Source organism: Stegostoma tigrinum, chromosome 8 (assembly GCF_030684315.1).
Source record: "Stegostoma tigrinum isolate sSteTig4 chromosome 8, sSteTig4.hap1, whole genome shotgun sequence".
NCBI classification, from domain to species: Eukaryota; Metazoa; Chordata; class Chondrichthyes; order Orectolobiformes; family Stegostomatidae; genus Stegostoma; species Stegostoma tigrinum.
Window position 1 is genome coordinate 14249909 of NC_081361.1, and position 19928 is coordinate 14269836.

The 19928-nt window shown below is 42.4% G+C and overlaps 1 protein-coding gene across 1 annotated transcript in view; it reads right to left on the reverse strand.

Annotated features, from left to right (window-relative positions):
- Nucleotides 1-19928, reverse strand: part of astn1 (astrotactin 1) — a 1971124-nt gene that overhangs the window by 324591 nt on the left and 1626605 nt on the right. Inside the window, exon 16 of the mRNA XM_048538653.2 lies at nucleotides 10273-10461. Within this exon, the coding sequence (XP_048394610.1) occupies nucleotides 10273-10461 (189 nt within the window). The remainder of the gene's footprint in view (nucleotides 1-10272; nucleotides 10462-19928) is intronic.

The window sequence follows — 19928 nt, forward strand, 5'->3', positions numbered from 1 at the left end:
CTCACGAATCGTCGACACCACATTTCAGGCTGCGGAGATTAAAATCATTCTTTCATTTTAAACAAGAAAAATGCAGTCTATGAATCTGCACTCGGGTTTATGCATCTGGGTGTCACAGACTCTGGAAGTATAATAATGGCTGTTCTTAAGCATTTTCCATCTCATTGCTTCGGTCTTTGTTTCATGACCTAATCCTTCACTCTAAATATTCGGCAACATTTATCAGAGAGTTCTCCAGCACAGGAGGAGGTCGTTGTCCGTGCAGCCTTGTAGGAAAAGTGATTCAATTAGTCACATTCCCTCCACTTTCTCTTTAAAGGCACAACTGGGCTTTGAAACATGGGTCACCTACTTACGAGAGAAGTACTCAAGCCATTAAGGAATGGCACTCACTTCCCTTCACTAATCTCATCTCTCTTTAGTTCCTTGTTAATTGGAGTTGTTATTTCTTATGCACATCTCGTGTCAGCCCAGGAATCAAAAGACTGAACCATTGCATTGACAAGTGATGTTCCCAATAAAATTGGATAGAATCACTGTTGTTATTTAATACTCTCGGACGAACAGAAGCAACCATTCCTATTCAACTACAGGGGCAGCTCTGCAGGAACTGATTTCATGGTTCCACATGATGATATATATTGTCTACTTGTGCATTAATGGGTGCACTCCCTGGTGCCACTTGTCGTAGACAGCTAGGGTGCAAAGCTATGCTCATCCAGCAGACTCTCATCATGCCCTCCGAATGGGGTACACTGAAAGAAACAGACAGAATCATAGCATCACTACAGCGTGGAGGCAATCCATTTGGCCCATTGAGTCCACACTGACTATCCGAAAAGCATCCCACCCCACAACCACCCACCCATTCCTGTAACCTCCCATTTCCCACGGCTAATCCATCTACCCTGCACACCCCTGGACACTATAGCAATTTAGCATCACCAATCCACCTAACCTGCACATTTTGAAAATGTCCAAACTCCATATAGACATCTGCCTGAGGGCAGAAACAAACCCAGGTCCCTGGAGCTCTAAGGAAGCTTTGCTGAACCACAAAGCCAACCACACGCTGAGTCCTGGTTTCACATCAGAGTTTCTGTGGGGAATTGTAAGGAGTGGAGTGTCCTTTGACAGCCATCTCTGGGAGGGTGAGGATTGAGATTAAGTAAAGAAATTCCAAAGCTGTGAGTTTCCACATTTACAGTTTCCCAATCAATCGTTGTGTAAAATTGGTAGGAATACTACTCAACACACAAATGACTTGACCTTGTTGGGGAGGGTTCTATTGGTGGTGGAGAATGGATATCAGCCATGTTCCCGACCTGGACTCCAGAAGACAGAGAATAAACCCTTCATTTTTGTTTTAGAAAAAGGAAACAAATAAAAACAATTTAAAACATCCATGGGGTCAATTCCTCCACCATCAAACTATCTCCTCACCCAGCCCCAACAGCACCTCAATGCTAATCAATGTGCAATTTAGTCTGCAGTCTCTTCAGTAAACTAGTGCCCAAAGCAGTAGTGCCCACTGCGAGGATCTAAAGTGATGAGTCACTCACATATAAGCCAGATGAGGTAAGGACGGCAGATTTCCTTCCCTAAATGAAATGTGCCCTCCTTACCTGGTCTGGCCTATGTCTGACTCCAGGCCCACAGCAATGTGGTTGACGCTGAATTGCTCTCTGGGCAATTAGGGATGGACAATAAATGCTGCCGAGCCAGCGGCTTCCTCATCCCATTCGGGAATAAAGGAAATAAAGTACCCCCAGCAGACAGAACACAGTACATCCATTCTGGGGAGGGGTTCTATCAGAATAGAAGCATGGGGTTCTTGTTTCTCTCGCTCCACAAGTTGCTCCATTAATTTTTGTTTCTGTTTCAGTTTCAGATTGTCGCAGGAATTTGCTTTCAACCTAACTCCAGAAAGCCCGGTGAATGCCAGAAGATAGAGGGCCCCAAGGTGCCCCTTGCAATGGATTTGTTTCAGCCACATGGATGCAGGCAGACACAGACTGGGCTTGGGACAGAATCTCTCAGGCAAGACAACAGAGTTTTTAATTGAATTTTCTTCTTCCCCTGCATAAGTGATGCTCAAGACCCTATAAAATGCAGAAATATTTATGTCTGACACGCAGAGGCTCATAATTTAACTTAAAAAGCTATTATGTGTAATGTATCCTTGGAAGTATATTAAATGTCACAATAAATACGTTATAGGCTTAAGATGAATGGAACCAAACAGAGTGTGCTTGGCGGGAATCACTGAACAAGTGTCCCTTTCCCTCAAATCCTACTTAGAAAGCCGCACCAAATAAATTACAGCTATATAACTGCAAGCCACTTGATGGATAGTACCGCGTCACAGGGGTTGGAGCACTCTCAAGTGAAGCAGTTTTGTATAAACTGTCATTTTCTTGTCATTTAAAATCTAAGGAGACAAAAGATCAACAAGGAAGGTCATTAGCATGTTGCAAGGGCACCTCAGACACAATAGAAGACACTGTGGGGGAGACAGACACTACATGCTGAGTTTACCTTCTCTAGATTTATTTTTAACTACACTGCTGTTACTCACAAATGCAAAATGAAAACAAAAAACTGTTGGGCAGCTTACTTAAAAAGTCAGTTCTCTATTTAAGTTCTTTCTATTGATATTACTGATACTTTCTCGCTTTCCTTTATGCATGTAGATGTCTTTATCGAATATCTTCTGTTTTGCATTATATTTAAATTCCTTCATAAATCGTCAAGTTTATCAACTGTTTTGCACTTCAATTTCAGCAGTGAGCTGAAAGTCAGTAATTTCAATTTCCAAGGCAGCTTTATTGTGTCTGCTTAGTCAGGATGAAATGGGTGATTGGGAATGGGTAAATGAGACAAGAAAATTACTAAGTAATTAGAAACACAGTTTCCATGCTGCTTGATTAATGTAGTTCACTGATGTGCTAACATGGCGTGGAACATAGCAGGCGGACGCTAGACAGATACAGTGTTCGTGTTTATCCTTTTGCTCATGGATGAACTTTGACTACTTTTACAAAGGACCTTAGCACAGACTGGGGACAGAAATTATCAGTCAACAGATGTCTTCGAGCATTTTACAACCAAGACAGCCAAGGTTACTGCATGCCATGTTAACTGCTCTCCGTCTGTGCTGTGAGCTTCAATGATCTGTGTACGTACATACGCAGGTCCCTCTGCTCCTGTAGTCTCCTTCAGCAACCCCCACTCCAAACTGTGGAGTGTCCTTTTGGAATTCAACACTGTCCTCCTCACAGTTTCCAATTCTTCCCATCTGTAAACTTTGAAAGTGTCCCCTGCACACCAAGATCAGATGACATGAAACTTGGACAACTGAAAATTATGGTGCACCTGTTCATGAAGTGTAACATCCTTGCTTTTATGAACAATTCCTATGACAACAAAAGAACAAAATTCCAGTAGCTTCTTTAATCACTTGCTGTACCTGCCGACCAACTTTGCGACTCGTGTATTCGAACACCTGGATCCTCTGCACCTCTATAGTTTGTATTATTCAAGCAGTGAACAACTAATCTGCTTTTATGTCTTTCTACCAAAGCCAAAAAGTTTGCATTTTCCAACACGATTCTCGATCTGCCAGGTTATTGCCTACTCACTTATTTAGAAGTCTGTATCCTTTTATGTCACCTTCACTATAACATTATACTTTGCTACCTACCTGTAAATCTGCAGATTGAGCCACCATGTCTTTGTTTTTCTTTGCCAAAGAGTCATTGATGTAAATTATGAAAATTTGAGAGCTCAGCATGGACCCCTGCATCAATCTTGTTAATTTGACAATTCGTTTAAATATACTCTTTGGTTTCTACCATCCAGCCAATCTTTTGTCCATACCAGTACATTCCCCCAAACTATGAGCTCCTACTTCAAACAGTAAGGTTTTACATGGAAACTATTAAATATCTCTGGGAATCCCAGTACAATGTACCAACAGGCTCCCCTTTCTCCTCAGCAGTTTATACCTTCAATAACTTCAATGAATTTGTTAAACAAGATTACCCTTTCACAATAACATGTTGACTCGCTCTGATTACCGAGAGTTTTGTTTTGCAAATTCTCAGTTTTAAATACTTTCGTGATCGATTCCAAAACCTTGCTGTAATAGGTGTCAAGCTAACTGGCCAAAAATTGCCTGTTTCATCTGTTCTCTCTTTCCCCTCGTTGAACGGAGGGCTTCATTTTTAGCAATATTCCAGTCTGATCAACCTTTCCAGTGTATATCAAATTTTGAAAAATGAATACCAACACACCCAATCTCATCGACAAACTCTTTTCAACCCCAAGAATGAAGTCAATGAAGTCTCGGAAACATATCAATCCGCAACTCCATCAGATTGCAACATACTACTTCCCTAGTGAATGTAATTTCACCAAGTTCCTCTCTTCCTTCAACCACCTGATTAACAGATAGTAGAGATGTATTTTACATCTTCTAGTGAGAACAGAAACAAAATACTGATACAGTACATTTTCTCTTTCTTTATTAGCTACCATGGACTCTCCATTCTCGTGCTCTGGAGGAACAATCTTTCTTTTCCTCTTCTGATACCTTCGCTCTGGGGCCATTCTAGAAAGTTTCTTAGAGCAGCACAATCTTGAAAGCATTCAATGACTCTTTGTCCAAGATTCAGTTGGCAATCTAATTATCCAATTTGTGTAGATTACATTATCCACAATTGTTGCCATCATTTATCAAAAGCACCCAGTATTTCTTACTGAACACTTCTTTCCACATTATAGTTCTTGTTCAGAAGCCGACAGATTACTCCCGCTAGTGACTTCTTTCCCCTACTATTCCTCATCTCCAGCCTAACCAGTTCTAGATCTTGCGTTTTATGAAGCAAATTTACCTCCAACTGTTGTAGCAGTACTAATGTCTGTGCGATGCTTCTACTTTTACCTTGCTTCCTATTCTTTGTGAATGTAACATACCCCTCAAAATTAACGACACAATCTTGGTCATCTTGCAGCCACATCCCTATAATGGCTCTCAGGTTGTATTTATTAACTTTAACGTGTACAAATCAAAACATGGGATTTGTTACAAATGCTATGCACTTTCAGGTCCAGAAATGTTAATTTTGTCACATCTAGTTTTGGCTGCTGGTATGTCCTTTTGTAGGTTTATTTTTTCTTCTCTCAGTATCTTGCAGCCACCATTTGACTTTCATTTTCCATATTGAGCTATGTGCATCAGGATGGGAAGCTTTTCAATTTTTGTGTCATCTTGATTTTTGTCTGCTTGTATATTATTAGTTTTCTTTTCTTTGTCTCCTTTCCTCTCTCACACTCTTTGACCAACATTGTTCATGTTGGTATTTTGTCCCATGTTGACTCTGCCTCTTAATTTGTTACCTTTACCAAACCTTGATCCCTTCACTTCTTTCCTCGAACAAACCCTTTGTTCAGTTTATGACCCTCTTCAGAGTCATAGACTTAAAGAGTTATACAGTAATATAGCATGGAAACAGGCCTTTCGGCCCAAACTGATCCATGCTGTCCATGCTGACCATGGTGCCCACTCAGTTCATTCCAATTGCCTGCATTTGGTCCATATCCCTCTAAACGCTTCTCATCCATGTATCTACCCAAATGTTCTTCTAAATGTTGCCATTGTACCTGCCTCAACCACTTTCCCTGGCAGCCTTTTCCATACATCCACAATGCTCTGCATGAAGAAGTTGTCCCTCAGGTCCTTCTTAAATCTATCCCCTCTCAGCTTAAACCTATGCCCTCTAGTTTTCAATTCCTCATCCCTGAGAAAAAGACTACATGCATTCATTCCATTTATGCTCATGATTTTATACACCTCAATAATGTCACCCCTCATTCTCTTACGTTCAGAAGGAATAAAGTCTTATCCTGGCCAACTTCTCCCTATAACTCAGGCCTACGTCCTCGTAAATCTTCTTTGCACAGTTTTGAGTTTAACTATGTCTTTCCTATAACAGGGTGGCCAAAACTGTACACAATATTCCAAGTGCAGTCTCCTTAATGACTTACACAACTGTAACATTACGTCCCAACTCCTACACTCAGTACCTCAACCATTGAAGGCCTGCATGCTCAATGCCTTCTTCACCACCCTGTCCACCTGTGGCACTGTTTTCAATGAACTATGCACTTGTACTCCTTGGTCCCTCTGTTCCACAACACTCCTCAGGGCCTTAACCTTTACTGTAAGTCCTGCCTTGGTTTGACTTTCCAAAATGCAACACCTCACGCTTATCTATATTGAGTTCCATTTGCCAATCCTCAGCCCACTTCCCCATCTGATCAAAAACCCTCTGTAATTTTTGATAACCTTCCTCGCCATGAACAGTACCTCCTAATTTTTTTATCATCCGCAAGTTTACTAATTATGCCTTGTACGTTCACAAACAACAAATAATGAAGGTCCCAGCACCGACCCCCATGGCACACCACCAGTCACAGGCCTCCATGCCAAGAAAAGCCCTTCAGCCATCACCCTCTGCTTCCTACCATTGAGCCAATTTTGAATCCAATTAGCTAGCTCTCCCAGGATCCTATGTGACCTAATCTTCATGACTAGCTTGCCATGTGGAACCTTGTCAAAGGCCTTACTAAAGTCCAGACAGACAACAAGCGCTGCCCTATCCTCACCTATCCTCTTGGCTACCTCTTAAAAAAAAAACTCTAAAAAATTTGTCAGACATGACTTTCTGCACACAAATCCATGCTGACTATCCAAATGTTGGTTGATCCTGTCCCTCAGTATTCTCTCCAATAACTTGCCTATCACAGATATCAGGCTCACTGGCCTGTGGTTCCCTGGCTTGTCTTTGCTACCTTTCTTAAGCAATGGAATAACATTAGCCACCCTCCAGTCTTCTGGAACTTCACCAGTGGCTAAAAATGAAGCAAAAAATCTCTGCAAGGGCTCTGCAGTTTCTTCCCTAGCCTCCTGCAATGCCCGAGGGTGGGCTTGTTCAGGCCCAGGGTTTATATCCACCTTAATGCAAACTCAGGCTGAAAACACCTCTTCTCATGTAATGTGCATCCGTTTCAAAACATCCCCACTATTTTCCCTTATTTCCTGAGCACCCATGATTCTCTCATCAGTAAACTCGGAGGAGAAATATTCATTAAAAATCTCCCCCATCTCCTGTGCTTCCACATAAATGGCCATGCTGATCTTGAAGAAGACCTAGAACCTCTTGGGATTATCTTGAAACTTATCTGCCAGGTCTATCACATACCATCTTGCTCTACTGATTTCCCACTTAAGTGTGCTCCAACACTTTTTAAATCGCCATGTAGGGAGTCACTTGAGGCCAATAGCTTAAACCCAACAGATGCCTGCCTTTTCTTGACCAGAGCCTCAATATCCCTTGTCAGCCAGGGATCCCTAAACCTGCCAGTTTTTCCCTTCATCCTAACAGGGACATACTGCCCCTGGACTCTTGAATCACATTTTCAAAAGCCTCCCATTTGGCAGTCATTCGTTTTCCTTCAAATAAACTCATTCAATTGACCTCTGCTACATCCTGTCTAATGGCTCCAAAATTGGCCCTGATTCAGTTTAGCACCTTGACCTGTAGATCTGTCCTATCTTTTTCTATAACTTTCTATAATTATTGATTGAGCAAACTTTCTTGGACACATTTGACAAATTCCACCCCTTCCAGGCCATTTACCCTCTGGGTAGCCCAGTCAATACTGGGGAAATTAAAAAATCTCCAACCAATACTACTCTATCATTCAGTCTGGCAGCATCTGTGAGGAAAAATTCAGAGTTAACATTTCAGGTGTGGTGTCCCTTCCTCAGAACCATTCTGAGGAAGGATCACCAGACCCAAAACTTTAACCCTCTAATTTTTTCTTCACGGATGCTGGCAGACATTGAGCTTTTCTAGCAATTTCTGTTTTTGTTCCTGACTTACAGCATCCGCAGTTCTTTTGGTTTTTATCTACTCCATTGTTCTTATGGGTATGTGTAGACTGTAAGGTACAGTCCTTACTTTCCCCAGTTTTGGTTCCAGTGCCCCATGAACTGGAATCCACTCTGCCCATGCCAGTCTTAGAGCCATGCATTCACTTTTTTTATAGTATTCATCATGTGCCAAATTGTAGGTACTGATCTATAATTACTACACTTTGTAAATGAACATCTAACGTCTCATATTGCTTCAACAGAACCAAATTCCTGGTTCAGTTACTATTGTTGTAGGCACCAACATGGTCCATAACCACTGGCACTCCCCTTTCCAATACAAGGTTTTCTCCCGGCCTGAGAAAACATCCCAAATCCAAGCACCAGGCAGACAATTTTCTGAAGAAGGGTCCCGATGCGAAACGTCAACTTTCCCGCTTCTCTGATGCTGCCTGGCCTGTTGTGTTCCTCCAGCTCGACACTGTTATCTCTGATTCCAGCATCAGCAGTTCTTACCATTTCAGAAAATTGAGCTACCTGTTCCCTGCTGCATGTGGGAACTTGCTTTGCTGCAGAGAGCAATGTCAATCCCCCTCACTATACTGTCCCTTACTTCCAATGCATTCCTTCTCACACCCCTCCCCTGAGCATGACCAGTTTGCTAACCACCCTGCAGCCTCCATCCTCAGTAAAACAGGCCAGGAAGACCTCTAACTTGATGGATAATTGAAACATTTCTGCTGCCCTGATTCTCTTTGCTGCCTCACTTTGAGTCATATTCTTTTGTCTCTATGCACTGACAAAATCAGAAGGCCCGATATTGAAGGGGATTGACTACTTCCTAGAATAAAGCACCAGGTAATTTTCCCTATCTTTGATGTGCTGTAGTCTCCATCTGAAGTCGACCTGAGTTGTCACACATGGTGCTTTTTGTTTTCGGTCAACCAGGAGCTTTGTGTTAAAAAAAAGTCTCATTGAGATCATTTTTAGCGCATTTCAATTGTTCCTTTTCATGAAGGAAGTAATAGAGATGGATTTGTTTGACATCAGGCAGAGCTTAAATGCCCCCACAATACCATTTCAGCAAAGAGCAGGAGAGTTAGCCCGAAGGTCCTGGGAAATAAATTTTTCTCAATATTGCAAAATTAGATCATGTGCTCATTATCACACTGCTGCATGTGGGAACGTGCTATGGGCAAATTGGCCACTGTGTTTCTGGCATTGCAGCAGTACCTACACTTTGGAAGTTCCTAATTAGCTGGAAATGCCTTCAGATGTCTGGTGCCCATGAAAAGCTCTAGTAAAAGCAGAAACCTTCCTTCCAAGATGTTGATTATTGACCTTACTGTCACTGCAGATACAGTTTGATCTACTTTGGAAACTCTCACAAAGTACAAAGTCACAGGGGCCTGAGATTTCCCTCAGTCTTTACTACGCCTTTGAACCAAGTAACTCCCAGGCCTGGTGTTTCAAAATGGCACACAATATATCACTACATACCCTACAAGACAAGAGCTTATTGTACTCTATCAACTTTCACACCCTTTTTTTGACAGGTAACAAGGCACAAAACCAGCTCATTTATCAATGCATCTTTATCCTGGAATTTCTCAGATAAGCAAATTAAACGCATTGAAAGCATCACAGGCCATCACAATCATGTTATATTAATGAGCTTCATAAAAACATACATTCTTTGACATAGAAACATGGACTTACAGGTTTTCTTCCCCCAATAAGACCACTGTCATAAAATATAATCTGAGAAATATCATTCATCATGCAGTGCCAAGTCCAAATAGCCACAATTTCTTGATTACCCATGGTTGTCCTCAGTCTGATCGCAATACTATATCATATTCAGCAAGAGGATTTCACCACTGTACAAGTGCTCTCCATAGTCTCATGGTAGTTCCCTTTGCAAAAAGTTCCATCATCACACAGAACTCACCACTGTTGTTTTTGCTTCTGACCAGATTATGCTCAGTATATATTGTTATAATACCAAAGACAGCACAACACTCTCAGCAGTTAACTTTGTCTAGTTTTAAAGACAAACCAGAAGGTCATTTGGAAACAGCGATTGCTACACGAAGCTGCAGACACAACGCTCTCTTGACTCTTGTAGTTACATTGAAACTGACATACATTCATTGGAAAAAAAGCAGCTCTACTTCCAAAGATTTGTGGATATTCAAAACAGGTTTGCAACTTCATGAAAATCTTGGTTTACCTCAAGGTGTTAAATTGACAACTGGGAGTTCATCTGACCCTGAAACACTCAAAATCCTGGCTTGGCCTCTTCTGTTTTTACGAAAGATTCCAAGACTAACCTTTGCTAATATCTTGATATTCCATCCACAGCTGTCTCTGAACAGAACGATTTGGAAACCAAATGGTGCATGTTTCCTCAAATCCGTACAGAGCCTCCTGGATGTAGTGATTGCCAAATTCCTCCAGCACTGACACAAAGTCACTCCGCAGTGTGGCTCCATCCAGAGAATGGACAGCATGGCTGAATGCTGAAACAAAAAAAAACAAGCTTTCAAAAAAAAAAGACAAATTTATGCAGAGGGCACAGTTCCAAGCTACAACTGGATACTTAGCTGGTGAGTATCGAGACAATGCAGCTCAAGATGTAGCTCACATGAGAGTTACTCAATAGTTGAAGACTTTCTTCAAGCAAAATAAGATTATTGCTGTAGCCTCAGGTATATTGTTACTGGTCAGTTCAAGCTAAGAGTTAAACATAACATTGTTACTTAATAGATAGCTGAAGTTAAGACTCATTTATGCAGTGTGATGGTATGATTAATAGAGGGGCCGTGCACATAAATGCACTGCTCTTATTTGACAGCAACGAATGAGTAAGGAAAAAGAATCAAGTGGTTTATATTCATGCAAGATGGTCATTGAAACTGCCAATAACAACACTGAAGGAAGTGTTATTGTGACACAGTGGCAGTGTCTGTATCTCTAAGCCTGAAGGCCCAGATCAAGTCCCAGCTGCTCAGGGGGAGCCTTGACAGGTTCCTCAAAATAATTTTGTGTGACATTGGTAATGTTCCTATCACACAAAGCCTGGGTTCTCTTTTCTCCTGCTTCAGAGGTGTGTCATAACATGTATGAATTGGTTGATCAAAAGTATCTTATAAAAAACATCAAGGGTTTGCTGTGGGCAGTGGCAATGTCCCAACCTCTACAAGACCACCTGGGGTCAAGTCCTGCCTGCTTCAGATGTGTTTCATCAAAAGTCTGAACAGGCTGGTTCAATGCTTGTTGCTGGCCATGGTGCTGAATCAGCAGGGGTGCTTGTCCAGGTCTATCAACTGATCCTGAAACAAATACAAAGTGTTGGATAAACTCAGCAGGTCTGGCAGCACCCACATAGACAGAAACAACACCTTCAGTTTTTGTTTCAGACTTCCAGCACTCAGCTCTTTGCTTTAGTCTTACTTTAAAATGACAACATAACTCACAAAACTGTTCCCACGGACTGCACTCCCAAAACTAGGAGAAGCTATGTGACAAAGTGAAGGATTTTTAGGCCAAAGTTTTGGGGCCAAATCTTATACAGGGTCAACCACTTGTACACTGCTTAAAGTTATTTGCTTCACTTTTATATCAAATGAACTGAATTGAAGGTCTCTCTGAAGAAGAATGTCACAACTAATTTAAACATAGTTTTCAATTAAAATAAACATCGCTTATTTACATGCTTTTATATTTGACAATTTCCCATTCAATATCTTTATACCCATTGTAACCATGTAGCATTTTGGATTTACTGTGTTTTTTGTTCTAATTCAGTAATTTTAGGATCAGCTTACAAAAAAAAGTTAACTCCCATGGCTCAAGTCTATTTTTTTTCCCTCAACACTAAACCACAATCTAAAATAAGCGTATGTATAATCAGAAACATTGTAGGCTGCTGAGAGAAACTCACCAGAGGGGATTGGGTATCAGTTCATTCCATCCACAGAGCAGATTTAGCTAAAAATGGAAGTTTGAAAGTCTAACACTCGAACCTCAAGGATTAAAGCCTCCTCATGCGAGTTAAGTTTGATTGCATTTAAGTCAATCTGCCAAACAAAGTGAGAAGGCTCTTTCCCCATCAGGAAACATAATGAACAATGGTCTACTGGGTAGAAAGTTGCCCGTATTTTGAAAAGGATCTGAACGTAGCCACTGTCAGTCATCTGGGAAGGTGACTGCGCTGAAAACCTCACATCTTTCCCCCACCAACCTTGCTCTTGCCTCTGAGACCTTTAGCTCACTTTTGCTCCCTCAGTGTTGCAGTGAGTAACTCACCACCGAACTTCCTGAAGCCTATCCTCCATCTGCAGGGCACGAGTCAGGATTGCTGAGATAAGCACTGTTATTGCTGGATTCTGAGCTTCTGACCTGCTATTGCAATCATTGTTTTTGACATAGCTAGTCTGGTTCAGCTTGCGTGCAATGTTCACCCCCATGGTATTGGTAATGAGATATTCAGTGATGGTGAACATTATGGGGTGATGGCTAGATTCTCTCTTGCTGGAAATGGTCATAGCACAAATGCTCCTTTCCAAGTATCAGCCCAAGTCTGAATGCTGCCTAGATCTTGCTGCACGCGATCACTGACAACCTCGATAGCTGAGCTGTCACTGGATGAAGACTGGCATCTCTGATGCTGCAGTTCTTTTAATGATCAAGATGGATCATGATCTCAACATGTTTGGCTGAAGTTGGTCGCAATAGCTTCACTTGTCTTTTGCTCCAGTGTGCTTGAATCTGCAGGCATCACCAGTTAGTTGCTTAATTGTCCACAATCGCTGAATGCATCAAGACTACAGAACTTTGAACTAATCCATTTGCTGTGGGATCACTTTGTTCTGTGCAGCACATGCAGTGTTTAGCCAGTGTGTTCTTGCTTCATTGGGTTCAAATTCCATTCCTTTTAACAGCTCCGACTGCCCTTTGCCTGTATTCCTATCCTCTTCATTGAACCAGGGTTTCTCCCCTGGCTTGAAGGTCATGGCAGAGAGTGAGATATCTTGGGCCTGAAGGTTACAGATTGCCACTGAATATAATCCTGCCATTGCTGATGGCCCACAGCACCTCACGGATGCCTAGTTCCAAGTTGTCAAATCCGTTCACTGTCTGTCACTGGCCCACCCTGGCAGGACCTGGTTAGCTTGGCAAGTTGGGGGCACTATAAAGCCACTCCTTGAGGTAGATGTTGCAACCCCCCCGCGAGTTAATTCTGTGTCTGCCTACCCTCACTACGTAAACAACATTGAGCAAGAATGATTCATTCACTGGGAGGAGTAGACAGTAAGTGGTAAATTGGCATGAAGTTTCCTGGCCCATTTTATTAAACGGGCGCCGTCACGGGATCGGATGTCTATGTTAAGGACTCCCATCTCACTGTATACCACTCTGCCACCAGCGCTGGTGAATGTGCTGCCAGGAGACAGGACAGAACCAGGCTTGTTGATGGAAATAAAAGAACACGCAAGAGTTCAAATGTACAATCCTGTTGCCACTGGTGTCAGTCAACTCATCTGCAGGATAATTCTTCCCATTTCAACACAACTCCCTCCATGTTAGTGAGGAGGACTTTGCATGGTCACCTGGAGAAACTGCTGAGAGTTTCCAATGCATGGGGCGCTTGTGGCGATCTGTCTGGCTCCATTCTTATTTGACTTTCCTGTCACAGTTACCTGCATAACAGACAGGTTTGTAAACCATTTCAGGGGGCACTTACAAGGTAAGCACATTGCTGAGGTCCGCATAAGTCAGACCAGGCCAGGACGGTTGAGCTCAGTCCCTACATTCATGAACTAGGTGGGCTTCTGCAACAATCCAGTAGTTTCACAATCACCATGACTGAGACCAGCTTTTTATTCCCGGATTGAAAAACTAATTGAATTTAAATTCCACCAGTCACCATGGAAAGACTTGAGCTTGCTTGTCTGGAACATTAAGTCTGGGTCTCTGGTTTAGTTCTCCAATAATATTTCCAATAATCTACCGTTCCCTCCAGCGCCTTTAACTTTCAGTTGCATGAAAATGAGATTGCCTGTCATGTGGCACATATATTTGTACTGAGCAAGGATTCACTGTCATAATTCGTAGGTCACACTACAGCTTACGTACAGATCAGGCCAAATAAGTACACTTCAGATGACGGGGGCCAGGACAGGGCCTATTTAAGGAGTAGCTGATGATCGCAAATCCATGAAAATATATATTACAAAGTTCCAAAACCGTGACATTCAATACACATTAATATCCGCTGTACATTTGTCACTGCTTGGTCTTCAAGATTATGGATTTCAACAGAATTTAGTGCAGCCATCAGTATAAATAACAGAAAAGAATCAGCATACAGCAATGAAAATAACAGTAGAGGTGAATAATGGTATTAACAAACTCAATATATTTGAACATTGCGATCATTACTATCTCTGATGACCCTATTACTAGCCTGGGCAAATACCTTCGGATCATTAATGATTGCGGTGACTGAATAAAACAATCATATTGCCCTAATATATCAAACTTATCAATTAGGCATTCCAATATTACAGTTCTGCGAGTAGAAACGCTCTGCTAATGCTTCTCTCAGAATCACTTAGAAGAGGAATCTAATTACAAGTGGGGACCTTACAATTTTAGTTTCATCTTATCTGCTTCAACAGTTTTGAGCATTATACACTGGCGCTGTTATTTCTTCGAATCACTGAAAGGGAGGTAAATCGATATTGGGATATTTCCAGGCTGAAATCATCTTGTCAGTTGACATCATAACCACGTTAATGATAGCCACATAGTAATGACACAGTTACCGCAGAGCCATTAAACCAGCTAAATGTGCTACTAAATGAAAACATTTTCCTAATAATTGGATTAAAAAGATTAAGTCGTTGGAAACAAGGCCCTTGATATTTTTAGGTTGCTGTGCAAATAAGGTTGGAATGCAAAGACATTGAATGACACTGCAATTTGATACAAGTCCTAAAAATCCAAGTCGAGAGTCATGGGTATAGTTAGTGCCTTCAGGTGAAAACTTTCAAGTTCAAATCCCTTTCTAATGAAGATAAAGCTCATGAATGTTGCCACAGGCAACCAGCCCAGTGGGGGTAAACATTCAGAAGATCCCCGTAATAGCACTTACTGCATTTGCCGGTCTGAACCTGCACCAATGAGAGGGGAAGTAACTGAGACCTGAGATATCTTTGTGTCTGAAATACTGAGCACTGACCATCGCTGGGTGGGACAGACCAGTGGCTGTGTGCTTCACCCCACTTATTCACTTCCAGAGTCATTCACACTTGTTATTAGCTGTAACAGATTCAAATGGCACCAGACCAGGGGAAGTGACCCTGGGGCCACAGATGGGGGACAGAGCCAGTGACAGCAGCCTTCAGTCTGCGCCACATCTCCTCAAAGCCTTAGCTTCACTCCCCTACAACACGAGCACTCTCATCTTCCCTTCGACCAATGCCGAACAAACCACCCAAACACTAGCCCCTCCATCCTGCAGCTTGTTTGTTTAACCCACACCACACAGTCTGCCCCACGTCCTCCACCCCTCACTCTCTCCTCCCGCTGTGCCACACTCCTCCTCACAGTCTCCCTTCAGAACACTCCCCCACTGTCTCCAGCTATACTTCTCCCACTTTGTCTCCTCTATATCACTGGCCTCTCTCCACAAACTCCTCTCTCTTCTTCCAAACACTCTACGCTCTCTACCTACACTCCTCCATCTTTCACTTCCAAATCCCATTTACTCTCCCAAACAGCCTCCCCATCTGTTGACCCAACCAGTCAAACACCATTTCCCTTACTCTCAACCTCCATCCCTCTCCCTCTACACCCTCTCTCTGACTCTCCCTCACTCTCCCTCTGAGGCGGAGGGAGGGAGTGAGAAATTCTCCCACTCTCCCCCTCCCTCCATCTCTCTCCCACTTTTCTCTCATCTCTTCCGCGCCCTCCCCCCAACCGCCCCCCCTCCCCCTCTTCCCCTACCCGTCCCTCTCTCGCCTTGCCTCCTTCCCCTGCCCCCCCACCGTCTACTACCACCTTTCTTGCTGCGTCTTGTGTCTGAGTCTCCACCCAACCAACATCTCTCCGCATCGGTCTCCTCCTTTGTCTGTGTCTGCGTCTCTCTCCCTCTGTCCCCGCCCAGCCTCTCTGCCCCCTCACATCTCTCTCTCTCTCTCTTTGTGCAGGGGCCAGGAGGTACAGGTCTGATTCTCCCAGCCACAGAAAAATAACCAAATTTCCAAAGGCTGGCCATGTGGCACTTGGTGGTAGGAGCTGCCATCGAGTCATACAGCACTGAAACAGGCCTTTTGGTCCTTCCTTGATAAGAGGAAAACAACTTAATGGGAATGAACTATCCAATCTGTAAACATCACAGGGCCAAGGCAAGCGGAGGGACACTTTACATGTGGAGACTCCAAACACCCGAGAACAGAATGGCAGCCGAGTCAATCTTTAGAATGGGTTTTATGTTTCATCAGTCTGTGGCAAACCGATGGAACAGATGGCCATGAACAACCCATTCCAATATTCTTCAGTGGCAGTAGTTAAACACTGTTGTGCCTTTGAAATGTGTGTGGGAATGGCTGTCAGAGTGAAGATATCACAATCACAAGTTTGTATTCCTCGCCCTACTCTATTACTTTGTGCACTTTGTCTGGTATGGCCTGCCTGTACTGCACGCACGGCGAAATGTCTCTCTGCACCTCAGTACATGTGACAATAATCAATCAAATGAACTGTGCCTGAACATTTACCTCAATACACAAAAGTGAGCACTTGTTTTACTGATAATTATCAGACATCTATTTACATACGCTTTAACAATTACAATGCAGAAAATCTGTGCTTTCCTCGCAATGACAGCTCCACAAAACCACAGCAGAATTGATGTACAATTACATTAGTTAGTTTCAGTCCCCTCACACTGCACAGGATGTCCAGGGCAGCAGCACCATTGGAGACATAAATTAAAATACAGTGAACTCCACCACCAGCAAGACTACAGGTTTAAAATCTATCATGGAACACACAAGGCAAAGGAGGAAAATCAGAGCTGAGAGATCTATAATCCATGAACCTACCTTGCTGACCATCAATCATATCATCAAGATCTAATAAATCTTCAGTACAAGCCCTGAAAGACATCTGGGACTAGCTCCGTCCAGTAATCTGAATAACTTTTATCTTTACTTGGAGTTCAGGGCTAAAAATATCAGACCTCGTTCTAACTAAACAAGAAACTAGCATCCTTTATCATTTTACTACAAAGCGTCAGATGGGAATTCAACCCCTCCAAAAATACGTTGCATTCTGAGCTCATTTTGTATTTGGGCTTACGTCTTTCGTACAGGGCTTTTTCGTTGCAGCTTGGAGAGAGACAGAAGGGTTTTTACTCAGGTTTCTTTGAACATGTTTTTGATGCCTCTCATTTCAGAATCAATGAAATTTCAAAGGTCACAATCATGAATAATTGCACTGATAAAAGAAATCTTCAGCAAGAGGCACTGTAATCGCCCCTCAATCAACAGGATCTCAATAAATATTTGAAAAAATAAAACTGTTACTATTTTCTCTTCCGATGAACAAAACTAAGTCAGATTTATGATAACAAGGTATACAGCTGGATGAACACAGCAGGCCTGGCAGCATCAGAGGAGCAGGAAGGCTCTGATGCTGCTTGGCCTGCTGTGTTCATCCAGCTCTACACCTTGTTATCTCAGATTCTCCAGCATCTGCAGTTCCTATTATCTCTAAGTCAGATTTATGCTTCCATTCTCTTTAATTATTAAGGCAGAATTCAAAGCAGCTTTCCTTGATGCAAGTTTCTTTGTCCTTTCAAATCTTTGAGACAGCACAAACTTGTCCCTTCCTCAGGCCATGAAATATTCTACTTTTCCTTTAGCAGTAAAGCAGAAAGTGACATTCGCACCACACCAATGCGAGGCTACGGCCATCACCAAGAAGAGACAACCTAACCACCAACCCTTGACATTCAGTGGTGTTACCATCACTGAATCCCCCACCATCAACATCCTGGGGTTTACCATTGACCAGAAACTCAACTGAACTCACCAGATAAACTTTCCGTAAATGCCATCCAGACATGCCAGATATTAATGTTTTTTGCTGATCGTCAGTGTTAATAAAATTCAATACTTGTTTCAGCCAACTGGCTTTACCCAACAATTTAGTGAAATGAAGGAAGCTGGGATGCAAATCTGGAAAAAGTTTCAGAACCACAGTGAAGCGACACAATTGTATAAATGAGATGTATAAATGAAAAGGGAAAATGTGAATTCCACTTGCTGACAACACATTTATTACAGCCTGAGAGTTGGAAGAGGTGGGTGGATCAGCCCTATTGCTCTGGAGGGGAGATGGGCTGATGAGTTGGAACTCATTTAGTGCAAAGGGAAGCGATAGTCAAAAAGCTGGTGAGCAGTGCTTTTGAGACAACTTAATATTTGCAACAGTGAAAGCTTCGCGAAGTGTTTTTATTGTAGATGCAGGTGATGCTCAAAGACATTGTACTCGCCTATTATTGAGAAAGGCTCTCTTTGGTAAAACTTGTTTGAAATATTTAACTCCAATTATTCGGTCAACCAGTTGAAAAAATAAACAACCATTCACTCCACCGACCAGAAAAGCAGATGATTATTTCGTATCCCCCTACAATTGTAACTCCAAGTGCGAACACTACCCCCTGCTGAGATAAGTGGCTATGGATCTTTTAAAACTCAGTCAAGTATTCAGAATAGGGTTCATTATGCTTAAAAAAGGAAAGTGCTAACAATAGACTGTATTGAAACTGAAAAGAAGTGTTTTTTTTTCAAACCTTTCCCTACGCAATGCCAAGCCCAAAAAGAGTAGCAGTATGTGGAGGTTTTCCTTTCTATTATTCTCCAAGTGAAAGCTGCTGAGAGCAGTTTTTTTAAACACCATATTAAAGGGACTATGAGCATTCAAGCCTTTTCAGATTAGAATGTTCGAGTTCACAACCAGCATTTGCTTTAGTTTTGAACACAGTAAAGCATTTATAACAATGTGAAAAGTACTCTGCTGTGTTTTAGCACGGGCACAATGCTGACCAATGCAGTTCAAAGGACAGCCAACTTACAAAACAACACCTAACTAGTGAGGCTTGAGCAGAATTTCCTTCTTGCATTTAGAGAGATATGTCAATGGGAGGATTCCAGGAGCAGCCAGCTGTTTTATATTCAGTTCCCAATTTGGGATCAGGTTCCTTCACAGATCACAGCAATTCAGTGAGGGTTGGGTCGGGTCGGGTCGGGTTGGGGTGGGTGGGTGGTGGGTAGTGGTGGTGGTGGATGGTTGGTCAGGTATTACATCTTCCAATAAAATGGTCCAAACTTTATAAAACAGCAAGGGCATGATGACCAGCGAGATTAACAATGGGAATCTTGGAATTTTCTGTTTCTATTCCAACATGGATGGAACAACAAAGATTTGTGCCTTGCTGTAAAGCTGGGATTCAATAGGCTCCCTCTTCGTTCTTCATCTAATTCAGCCTGCTTTACTATCACATTTCGCATTAGTTTAACCATGTTCATCTGTATGAATATTTGGCTAATTTCAATGTGAAGATCTATATTTCATATCTAAAATCTTTTGGCACTATTATTAGCCACCTTGCCTCTGAGCCAAAAAGGTCCTAGCTCAAGTAAATAAACTCTGGAATTGCAAGGCATTGCTCTACTAGTGTGCTAACTGAGAAAGAAGAGTAGATCCAGCAGCACCAAACTGGGCAGCCTGGAGGTACGAGGGGTCAATAACAGCGGAATTATATTCCACAATGACCTGCCTGTTCATGGATCATATCCCTAATTAAACCAGGGGATCTACCCTTGCTCAGTGAGGATTGGAGAAGAAACGCGAGGAACTGCTCAAGCCTTACCCAAAAATGAGACGCCAGTCTGATGAAACTATAACGCTT